This window comes from Melospiza melodia, chromosome 5, assembly GCF_035770615.1.
Source record: "Melospiza melodia melodia isolate bMelMel2 chromosome 5, bMelMel2.pri, whole genome shotgun sequence".
In the NCBI taxonomy this organism is placed as follows: domain Eukaryota; kingdom Metazoa; phylum Chordata; class Aves; order Passeriformes; family Passerellidae; genus Melospiza; species Melospiza melodia.
Window position 1 is genome coordinate 90,985,139 of NC_086198.1, and position 12,366 is coordinate 90,997,504.

At 58.9% G+C, this 12,366-nt stretch overlaps 1 protein-coding gene across 1 annotated transcript; it reads left to right on the plus strand.

Moving 5' to 3' along the window:
- The first annotated feature begins 1,993 nt into the window (after positions 1-1,993).
- On the plus strand, positions 1,994-11,990 carry NAGK (N-acetylglucosamine kinase). Its single transcript, XM_063157818.1, has 10 exons — positions 1,994-2,068; positions 2,499-2,583; positions 4,763-4,861; positions 4,942-5,083; positions 5,852-5,962; positions 8,409-8,521; positions 9,753-9,840; positions 10,790-10,887; positions 11,001-11,079; positions 11,183-11,990. The coding sequence occupies exons 1-10, from the start codon at positions 2,040-2,042 to the stop codon at positions 11,365-11,367; spliced, it is 1,029 nt and encodes a 342-aa protein (XP_063013888.1). The 5' UTR covers positions 1,994-2,039; the 3' UTR covers positions 11,368-11,990.
- Positions 11,991-12,366: the final 376 nt, after the last annotated feature.

The following is a 12,366-nucleotide window of genomic DNA, read 5'->3' on the forward strand; positions in this document are numbered from 1 at the left end:
ATCCATCCATCCATCCATCCATCCATCCATCATCCATCCATCCATCCATCCATCATCCATCCATCATCCATCCATCCATCCATCATCCATCCATCCATCCATCCATCCATCCATCCATCCATCCATCCATCCATCCATCCATCATCCATCATCCATCCATCCATCCATCCATCCATCCATCCATCCATCCATCCATCATCCATCCATCCATCCATCCATCCATCCATCCATCCATCCATCCATCCATCCATCCATCCATCCATCCATCCATCCATCCATCCATCCATCCATCCATCATCCATCCATTCCTCCCTCTTTCCCTTCACATTTTCCATCTCTCCATCTCCCCCCTCCCCTCTCTCCCTGCTCTCCCTCCCTCCCTCTCCTCGGGGCGGGCACATCGCCGGCTCTGCTGTCACTGCTGCCATCACCGTCACCTCTGCCATCACTGTCACCTCTGCCACCGCTGTCACCGCTGCCATCACCGTCACCTCTGTCCCCCGCTGAGCCCGCGGGGCCCGGCAGGGTCTCAGCTGTGACCCCGCTGACCCGGGGAGGGGGGACGGGCAGCGGCTGCCGAGGGACACCAGGGGAGGGGACACCGGGGACACCGGGGACAGAGGGGACAGAGGGGACACGCGGTCCCAACCCCCCCGTGGGGACAGAGGGGACAAGGGGACCCCCCTTAGCTCGGGGGGATGCTGGGAAGGAGAGGCTGAGTGCGAGGGGGGGTCTGAGCCAGGAGGGAACGGGGGATTTGGGGGATTTGGGGGATTTCTCACCATGGATGGTACGGGGGGATTTGGGGGAATTTGTCACTTGTGGGTGCGTGGGGGGATCTGGGGGAATTTGTCACTTGTGGGTTTTGGGGGGATTTGGGGGAATTTGTCACTTGTGGGTGCGTGGGGGGATCTGGGGGAATTTGTCACTTGTGGGTCTTGGGGGGATTTGGGGGAATTTGTCACTTGTTGGTTTTGGGGGGATTTGGGTGAATTTGTCACTTGTGGGTGCGTGGGGGGATTTGGGTGAATTTGTCACTTGTGGGTTTTGGGGGGATTTGGGTGAATTTGTCACTTGTGGGATTTGGGGGGATCTGGGGGAATTTGTCACTTGGGGGTTTTGGGGGGATTTGGGGGAATTTGTCACTTGTGGGTTTTGGAGGAATTTGTCACTTGTGGGTTTTGGGGGGATTTGGGGGAATTTGTCACTTGTGGGTTTTGGGGGGATTTGGGGGAATTTGTCACTTGTGGGTTTTGGGGGGATTTGGGGGAATTTGTCACTTGTGGGTTTTGGGGGGATTTGGGTGAATTTGTCACTTGTGGGATTTGGGGGGATCTGGGGGAATTTGTCACTTGGGGGTTTTGGGGGGATTTGGGGGATTTTGTCACTTGTGGTTGTGAGGGGCTGCGCCACGGATGAGTACAGTGGATTTGGGGGATTTGGGGGATGATTTCTCACGGGTGGGGTACAGTGGATTTGGGGGATTTGGGGGATGATTTCTCACGGGTGGGGTACAGTGGATTTGGGGGATTTGGGGGATGATTTCTCACGGGTGGGGTACAGTGGATTTGGGGGATTTGGGGGATGATTTCTCACGGATGGGTACAGTGGATTTGGGGGATTTCTCACGGGTGGGTGCAGAGGGGATTGGGTGATTTCTCACGCGTGGGTTTCGGGGTGATTCGGGGTATTTACCCCATTCCGCGGCCCCACGCGCTTCGGGCCGTGTCCTCAGCGTGTCCGTGGGGCCAGCAGCGCCCCGTGTCGCGGGCGGGGTCCCGGTGCCATCGCGGGGTCCCCGCGGACAGGGAGGGGACACCGGGACCCGGAACGGGCAGGGGGGCGGAGCCAACGCGGGAGGCGTGGCCATTGACCGGGATGGCGCCGCTCTTTGCCCATATATGGAGATGGGCGTGTCCATGGGACGTGGCCGCTGGTGGGCGTGGCCACTGCCCATAAATGGTCATGGGCGTGTCTCTGGGTGTGGCCCCGCCCCCGGGCGTGCCCGGCAGCGGGGGGCGGGGCCAGTGCCGGCCGCGATGGCGTCGCTGTTCGGCGGCGTGGAGGGGTGAGGGGCGCGGCGCGGCCGGGGGGGGTTCCGGGGGCTCCTCCGCACCCCCAAACCCTGCCCGGACAGCCCCAAACCGCGGGGACGGGGACCGATGGAGGGGGCTCCGCACCCCCAAACCCATCGCCCCGCCCGGGCACCCCCAAACCGGGGACCGATGGAGGAGGCTCTGGGAGTCCGCAGCCCCAAACCCCGCTCGGGCACCCCCAAAACGGGGGGGGCCGAGGGGAGGCAGCCGATGGAGGGGGGCTCGGATGGGCCCCCCCCGGGTGGGGGTCAGCACCCCCCATTTCAGGGCCCCCCGGTGACCCCCACCCGGGGCTCAGCGGGGTCCCCCTGCTCGGTGGGATGGGGACGGGGACAGGGACAGGGACAGGGACAGGGACAGGGACAGAGGCGGTGCTGGCAGCGTCCCCCCCTCTCTCCGCAGCGGGGGCACCCACTCCAGGGTGGTGCTGGTGTCCGGGGATGGCCAAATCCTGGCCGAGACCGAGGGACCCTGCACCAACCACTGGGTGAGCTGGGGGACAGCCCTGTCCCCTGCCTGGGCTGGGACACGGGGACAGGGACCGGACACGGGGACAGGGGGTTTGGGACATGGGGACAGGGGATGGGACACAGAGATATGGGATATGGAGATGGGTTTGGGACAGGGAGATGAGTTCCAGACGTGGAGCAGGATGTGGGACAAGAGTGGGGTTTGGGACATGGGGAGGGGGTTTGGGACACGGAGATATGGGATATGGAGCTGGGTTTGGGGCATGGAGATATGGGATATGGAGATGGATTTGGGACATGGAGATATGGGATATGGAGACAGGTTTGGGGCATGGAGATGGGTTTGGGGCATGGAGCTGGGTTTGGGATATGGAGCTGGGTTTGGGACATGGAGATGGGTTTGGGATATGGAGATATGGGATATGGAGCTGGGTTTGGGACATGGAGATGGGTTTGGGACAAGGAGCTGGGTTTGGGGCATGGAGCTGGGTTTGGGACATGGAGCTGTGTTTAGGACATGGAGCTGGGTTTGGGATATGGAGCTGGGTTTGGGATATGGAGATGGGTTTGGGACATGGAGATGGGTTTGGGATATGGAGATATGGGATATGGAGCTGGGTTTGGGACATGGAGATGGGTTTGGGATATGGAGATATGGGATATGGAGCTGGGTTTGGGACATGGAGATGGGTTTGGGACAAGGAGCTGGGTTTGGGGCATGGAGCTGGGTTTGGGACATGGAGCTGTGTTTAGGACATGGAGCTGGGTTTGGGATATGGAGCTGGGTTTGGGATATGGAGATGGGTTTGGGACATGGAGGTGGGTTTGGGACATGGAGATGTGGGACATGGAGCTGGGTTTGGGATATGGAGCTGGGTTTGGGGCATGGTGCTGGGTTTGGGATATGGAGCTGGGTTTGGGGCATGGAGCTGGGTTTGAGACACAGAGCAGGGTTTGGGACATGGAGGGGGTTTGGGACATGGGGAGGGGGTTTGGGACACAGAGATATGGAACGTGGAGCTGGGTTTGGGACATGGAGATGGGTTTGGGACACGGAGATGTGGGACATGGAGTGGGGTTTGGGACACGGGGAGGGAGTTTTGGGACACAGAATGGGATTTGGGACATGGAGGTGGGTTTGGGACATGGAGCTGGGTTTGGGACATGGAGGTGGGTTTGGGGCATGGTGCTGGGTTTGGGATATGGAGCTGGGTTTGGGATATGGAGCTGGGTTTGGGGCACGGAGCTGGGTTTGGGACATGGAGACGAGTTTGGGACACGGGGACAGGGGGATGGGACACGGGGAGAGGGTTTGGGGACACGGGGACAGGGGCTTTGGGAAATGGAGGAATGGGACATGGAGATGGGTTTGGGACACAGAGCTGGGTGTGGGACACAGAGTGGGATTTGGGACACGGGGAGGGGGTTTGGGACACGGGGACGGGGGCTTTGGGAAATGGAGGAATGGGACATGGAGATGGGTTTGGGACACAGAGCTGGATGTGGGACATGGAGCAGAGTTTGGGACACAGGAAAGGAAATTTTGGGACACAGTGTGGGATGTGGGACACGGAGCTGCGTTTGGGACATGGAGATGGATTTGGGACAAAGAGTGGAATGTGGGACATGGAAATGGCTTTGGGACACAGACATGGGTTTGGGACACGGAGCTGGGTGTGGGACATGAGGTATGGGATTTGGAGATGGCTTTGGGACATGGTGCTGGGTTTGGGACACGGAGCTGGGTTTGGGACATGGAAATGGGTTTGAGACATGGAGTGGGCTGTGGGACATGGAGATAGGGGACATGGAACAGGGTGTGGGACACGGAGCGTTGCTGTTTCGGGTTGTCCCCAAACTCACGGACACTTCGGTGGAACGCAGCCACTGCAGATGGTGCCACAGTGTCCCCATTCCCAAAAACCCTCATGGGACACCTGGCATGGCACCTTGGTGGCCTCAGGGTGTCCCTGTGCCCAAAAACCTATGTGGGACCCTTGGGGGGCACTGGGGTGGCCTCAGGATGTCCCTGTGCCCAAAATCCCATGTGGGATCCCTGGGATGGCACTGGGGTGGCCTCAGGGTGTCCAAAACCCGTGTGGGACTCCCAGGGTGGCTTCAGGGTGTCCAAAATTCGCATGGCACCCCCGGTGTGGCACCTTGGTGGCCTCAGGCTGTCCCCTGGCCGTGTCACAGCTCATCGGCTCCGACAAGTGCCTGGAGAGGATCGAGCGCATGGTCACCGAGGCCAAGAGCAAGGCGGGCGCCGACCCCCAGGTGCCCCTGCGCTCCCTGGTGAGCCCCCGCGCTGTCCCCACGGCCCGTGCCACCCGCCCGGTGCCACCACGGGGGTGACGTGGCCCTGGGTGCGGCAGGGGCTGTCCCTGAGCGGAGGGGACCAGCAGGACGCCATCGGGAAGCTGACGGAGGAGCTGCAGCGCCGCTTCCCCCACCTGAGCCAGAGCTACTTCATCACCACCGACGCCGTGGGGGCCATGGCCACGGCCACCGACCACGGTGCGCTTGGGGCCTGTCCCCATTGCTCCTGTCCCCATTGTCCCTGTCACCCATTTGTGTCTGCCACCCATTTGTCCCTGTTCCGTTTGTCCCTGCTCCCCTTGTCCCTGCTCCCCTTGTCCCTGTCCCCGTTGTCCATGTCCCCTTGTCCCTGTCCCCGTTGTCCATGTCCCCTTGTCCCAGTCCTTATTGTCCCTGTCCCCATCCCTGTCCCCATCCCTGCCCACCTTGTCCCTGTCTTCATTGTCCCTGTCACCCATTTGTCCCTGCCCCTCCTGTCCCTGTCCCCCTTCCCATCCCTGTCCCCCTGGTCCCTGTCACCCGTTTGTCCCTGTTGTGTTTGGGTCTGTCCGCTTGTCCCTATCCCTCTTGTCCCTGCGTCCCTTGTGCCTGTCCCCCTTGTCCCTGTCACCCATTTGTCCCTGTAACCCTTATTCCTGTCCCTATTGTCCCTGACCCCTTGTCCCTGTCACCCATTTGTCCCTGTAACCCTTATTCCTGTCCCAATTGTCCCTGACCCCTGGTCCCTGTCACCTATTTGTCCCTGTAACCCTTATTCCTGTCCCTATTGTCCCTGACCCCTTGTCCCTGTCACCCATTTGCCGCTGTCCCCCTTCCCATTCCTGTCCCCATTTGTCCTTGTCCCCATTTGTCCCCGTTCCCCTTGTCCCTGTCCCGCTTCCCATCCCTGTCCCCCTGTCCTCTGGTGGCTGGGATGGCACTGGTGACATTGGGCACCGTGCCACCCCCACGGGTGTCACCCCGCAGGTGGCATCGTGCTGATCTCGGGCACGGGCTCCAACTGCAAACTCATCAACCCCGACGGCTCCGAGACCGGCTGTGGCGGCTGGGGACACATGATGGGGGACGAGGGGTCTGGTGAGCCCGGGGGCACCGGGGAGGGGGGACCCCAGTGCTGACCCCACTGCTGACCATCCATGGATCCATCCATTCATCCATCCATGCATCATCCATCCATCATCCATCCATCCATCCATCCATCCATCCATCCATCCATTGATCCATCCATCCATCCATCCATCCATCCATCCATCCATCCATCCATCATCCATCCATCATCCATCCATCCATCCATCATCCATCCATCCATCCATCATCCATCCATCCATCCATCCATCCATCCATCCATCCATCCATCCATCCATCCATCCATCATCCATCCATCCATCATCCATCCATCCATCCATCATCCATCCATTGATCCATCCATCCATCATCCATCCATGGATCCATCCATCCATCCATCCATCCATCCATCCATTGATCCATCCATCCATCCATCCATCCATCATCCATCCATCCATCCATCATCCATCCATCCATCCATCCATCCATCCATCCATCCATCATCCATCCATCATCCATCCATCCATCCATCCATCATCCATCCATCATCCATCCATGCATCCATCCATCCATCCATCATCCATCCATCCATCCATCCATCCATCCATCCATCCATCATCCATCCATCCATCATCCATCCATCCATCCATCATCCATCCATCCATCCATCCATCATCCATCCATCCATCCATCCATCCATCCATCATCCATCCATCATCCATCCATCCATCCATCCATCATCCATCCATCCATCCATCCATCCATCCATCCATCCATCATCCATCCATCATCCATCCATCCATCCATCCATCATCCATCCATCATCCATCCATGCATCCATCCATCCATCCATCATCCATCCATCCATCCATCCATCCATCCATCATCCATCCATCCATCCATCATCCATCCATCCATCATCCATCCATCCATCCATCCATCATCCATCCATCATCCATCCATCCATCCATCCATCCATCCATCATCCATCCATCATCCATCCATCCATCCATCCATCCATCCATCCATCCATCCATCCATCCATCCATCCATCCATCCATCCATCCATCCATCCATCCATCCATCCATCATCCATCCATCCATCATCCATCCATCCATCCATCATCCATCCATCCATCCATCCATCATCCATCCATCCATCCATCCATCCATCCATCATCCATCCATCATCCATCCATCCATCCATCCATCATCCATCCATCCATCCATCCATCCATCCATCCATCCATCCATCCATCATCCATCCATCATCCATCCATCCATCCATCCATCATCCATCCATCATCCATCCATCCATCCATCCATCCATCATCCATCCATCCATCCATCCATCCATCCATCCATCCATCCATCCATCATCCATCCATCATCCATCCATCCATCCATCATCCATCCATCCATCCATCATCCATCCATCCATCCATCCATCCATCCATCCATCCATCATCCATCCATCATCCATCCATCCATCCATCCATCATCCATCCATCATCCATCCATGCATCCATCCATCCATCCATCATCCATCCATCCATCCATCCATCCATCCATCCATCCATCCATCCATCATCCATCCATCCATCCATCATCCATCCATCCATCCATCATCCATCCATCCATCATCCATCCATCCATCCATCCATCATCCATCCATCATCCATCCATGCATCCATCTATCCATCCATCATCCATCCATCCATCCATCCATCCATCCATCATCCATCCATCCATCCATCATCCATCCATCCATCATCCATCCATCCATCCATCCATCATCCATCCATCCATCATCCATCCATCCATCCATCCATCATCCATCCATCATCCATCCATCCATCCATCCATCCATCCATCCATCCATCCATCCATCCATCATCCATCCATCCATCATCCATCCATCCATCCATCATCCATCCATCCATCCATCCATCATCCATCCATCCATCCATCCATCCATCCATCATCCATCCATCATCCATCCATCCATCCATCCATCATCCATCCATCCATCCATCCATCCATCCATCCATCCATCCATCCATCCATCCATCATCCATCCATCATCCATCCATCCATCCATCCATCATCCATCCATCATCCATCCATCCATCCATCCATCCATCCATCCATCCATCCATCCATCCATCATCCATCCATCCATCATCCATTCATCCATCCATCATCCATCCATCATCCATCCATCCATCCATTATCCATCCATCATCCATCCATCCATCCATCCATCCATCCATCCATCCATCCATCCATCATCCATCCATCCATCATCCATTCATCCATCCATCATCCATCCATCCATCCATTATCCATCCATCATCCATCCATCCATCCATCCATCCATCATCCATCCATCCATCCATCCATCATCCATCCATCCATCATCCATCCATCCATCCATCCCCGATCCCGTTATTCCCAGCGTACTGGATCGCTCACCAGGCTGTCAAGATGGTCTTTGACTGCATGGACAACCTGGAGGTGCCGCCCCACGACGTCGCCTACGTCAGGCAGGCCATGTTCGACTACTTCCAGGTGCTGCCGGGGTTTTGGGGGTGCTTGGGATGGGTTTTGGTGTTCTTGGGGGGTTTCGGGGTCTTGAGGGGGTTTGGGATGAGTTTTGAGGGATCTGGGATGAGTATCAGAGTTTTGGGATTGGTTTTGGGTTCTTGAGGGGCTTTGGGATGGGTTTTGGGTCCTTGGGAGCTTTGGGATGGGTTTTGGTTCTTTGGGGGGGAGTTGGGATGGGTGCTGGGGTCTTGGAATGGCTTTGAGATGGGTTTTGAGGGATCTGGGATTGGTTTTGGGTTCTTGAGGGGCTTTGGGCTGGGTATCAGGGGTCTTGGGTGGTTTGGGATGAGTTTTGGGGTTCTTGGGAGGTTAGGGTTGGGTTTTGGGGTCAAGGGGAGGTTTGGGATGGGTGTTGCAGTCTCGGAATGGCTTTAGGATCGGTTTTGAGGGATCTGGGATGGGTATCAGGGTCTTGAGGGGCTTTGGGATGGATTTTGGGGTTCTCGGGCGCTTTGGGATGGGTTTTGGTTTTTTGGGGAGGTTTGGAATGAGTGTTGGGGTCTTGGAATGGCTTTGGGATGAGTTTTGAGGGATCTGGGATGGGCATCAGGGTCTTGAGGGGCTTTGGGATGGGTATTTGGGTTCTGGGAGGGTTTTGGAGTTCTTGAGGGCTTTGGGATGGGTTTTGGGGTTCTGGGAGGGTTTTGAATGAGTTTTGCGGTTCTTGAGGGCTTTGGGATGGGTTTTGGGGTTCTCGGGGGGTGGGATGGTGTTGGGATCCTGAGGGGGTTTGGGATAGGTGTCAAGGTCCTGGAAGGGCTTTGGGATGGGTGTCAGGGTCCCAGGGGTGTTGTGGGATGAGTATCGGAGGTCTTGAGGGGTTTGGGATGGGTTTTGGGGTCCTGGAGGGGGTGGGATGGGTGTTGGGGTCTTGAGGGGTTTGGGATGGGTTTTGGGGTCCTGGAGGGGCTTTGGGATGAGTTTTGGGGGGTTTGGGATGGGTATCGGGGTCCTGGAAGGGCTCTGGGATGGGTGTCAAGGTCCTGGAAGCAGGGCTGGGATGGATATCAGGTCCTAGAAGGGTTTTGGGATGTGTTGGGGTCCAGGGTGGCCCTGAGCCGTGTTTGGGGTCCTGGGGGGCTCAGGGCCGTGTGCCAGGATCCGGGGTCACTCCCAGCTGTCCCCGGGGACATTGGGGTGCCCAGGAGGGGTCCCCAAGCCTCACCCATGGCCGCCCTGCCCCCCGGCCCCACAGATCTCGGACAGGATGGGGCTCCTGACCCACCTCTACCGCACCTTCGAGAAGTCCAAATTCGCGGGGTTTTGCCAGAAACTGGCGGAGGGTAGGGAAACCCCTTCCCCCGGAATGACCCCACTGTCATTGTCACCTGTTTGTCCCTGTCCCCATTGTCCCTGACCCCCTTCCCATCCCAGCATCCCTTATCCCTGTCCCCCTTGTCCCTGTCCTCCTTGACCCTGTCCCCATTGTCCCTGTCACCTGTTTGTCCCTGTCTCCCTTGTCCCTGTCACCTGTTTGTCCCTGTCCCCATTGTCCCTGACCCCCTTCCCATCCCAGCATCCCTTATCCCTGTCCCCATTGTCCCTGTCCCCCTTGTCCCTGTCCCCCTTCCCATCCCGGTCCCCCTTCCTGTCCCTGTCCCCCTTGTCCCCGTCCCCCTTGTCCCTGTCCCCCCTTGTCTCTATCCCTGTTTGTCCCTGCCTCCTTATCCTTGTCCCCTTATCTCTGTCCCCTTATCTCTCCCGCTGCCACTCCCCGCTCTCTGCCCCCTTGGGCGCACCTTGACCCCGAGCACAGGGTGGGGACACCCAGGTGCCACCCCCGGGGCAGGGGGCACAGAGGAATGTCCCGTGTGCCCATGGGTGCCACCCCCAGGGGCACAGAAGGGTGTCCCACGTCCCCAAGGTGCCATCCCTGGGGTAGGAGGCACAGAGGGGTGTCCCATGTCCCCAAGGTGCCATCCCTGGGGTAGGGGGCACAGAGGGGTGTCCCATGTCCTCGTGGGTGCCACCCCCGGAAGGGGCACAGAGGGGTGTCCCATGTCCCCGTGGGTGCCACCCCCAGGAGGGGGCACAGAGGGGTGTCCCATGTCCCAATGGGTGCCATCCCCAGGTGCCACCCTCGGGGCAGGGGGCACAGAGCAGTGTCCCACGTCCCCAAGGTGCCACCCCTGGGGTAGGGGGCACAGAGCAGTGTCCCACGTCCCCAAGGTGCCACCCCTGGGGTAGGGGGCACAGAGCAGTGTCCCACGTCCCCGCGGGTGCCACCCGCAGGTGCCCAGCTCGGTGACCCGCTGTGCTGCCACATCTTCACCAAGGCGGGCGAGGTGCTGGCGCGCCACGTGGTAGCCGTGCTGCCCAAAATCCACCAGGTGAGGCCACACCTGCCGGTGCCACCGGCGCCACCGCGCCCTGCCGGGTGTCCCCACCCCCCCTCGGCGGTGCCACCTCGGTGTCCCTCTGAGCGTCCCCACCGCTGTCACAGAGCCTGTTCGCGGGCGAGCTGGGGCTGCCCATCGTGTGCGTGGGCTCGGTGTGGAACAGCTGGGAGCGCCTGCAGGCGGGTGAGCGCCGCGGGGGATTTGGGGATTTCGGGGATTTCGGGGATTTTGGGGGTTTTGGGGCCGGGGTTTTGGGGTCCCCCTGACGGCGTGCCGGTGTTCGCAGGGTTCATCCGGGTGCTGGAGCGGGCGCGGGGCGAGGCCCGCGGGGATTTCTCCCGGTTCAGCCTGCTGAAGCTGCGGCGCTCCTCGGCGCTGGGCGGAGCGCGGCTGGGGGCGCGCAGCGTGGGGGCGGCGCTGCCGCTGGACCGCGCCCGCAACGTGGACGTGTTCTACACGCACGTGTTCTGAGGGCCGCGCCCCACACACGGCCCCAGACACGGCACCGCGCCCCAAAACTCACCCCAACACGGGACAGCACCCCAAAACGGCCCCAAAACATGTGACAGCGCCCCGAAACTGCCCCCAAAACACGGGACAGCGCCCCAAAACGGCCCCCAGAAATGGAGACGGAGCCCCAAACTGCCCCCAAAACACGGCACAGCGCCCCAAAGCGGCCCCAAACACGGCACCGCGCCCCAAAACTGCCCCCAAAACACGGCACAGCGCCCCAAAACGGCCCCAAACACGGCACCGCGCCCCAAAACTGCCCCCAAAACACGGGACAGCGCCCCAAAACTGACCCCAAACACGGGACAGTGCCCCAAAACTGACCCCAAAAATAGAGACGGAGCCCCAAAACTGACCCCAAACATGGGACAGCGCCCCAAAACTGCCCCCAAAAATGGAGACAGAGCCCCAAAACTGCCCCAAACACGGGACAGCTATTCAAAAATGGGACAGTGCCCCAAAACTACCCCCAACACGGGACAGCGCTCCAAAATTGCCCCCAAAAATGGGGACAGCGCCCCAGAACTGCCCTTGGAGCCACCTCCCAGATGGAGGAGGCTGGGGGGTGTGTGGGGTTTTGGGGTGCGTGGGGTGTGTGGGGTGTGTGGGGTTGGTTTGTGGTTTGGCAATAAAACGGTTGCACTGGCCCAGGGGAGTGGGAATGGGGCAGTGGGAATGGGAATGGGGATGGGGATGGGGAGGTGGGAATGGGGATGGCAATGGGGATGGGATGGATGGGGAGGTGGGAACGGGAATGGGAATGGGAACGGGAATGGGGATGGGGATGGGGATGGGGATGGGAATGGGAATGGGAATGGGGATGGGGATGGGAATGGGGATGGGAATGGGAATGGGAATGGGGATGGGAATGGGGATGGGAATGGGAATGGGAATGGGGATGGGGATGGGAATGGGAATGGGAATGGGGCGGCAATGAGAGAGCGGGATTGGGGATGGGAA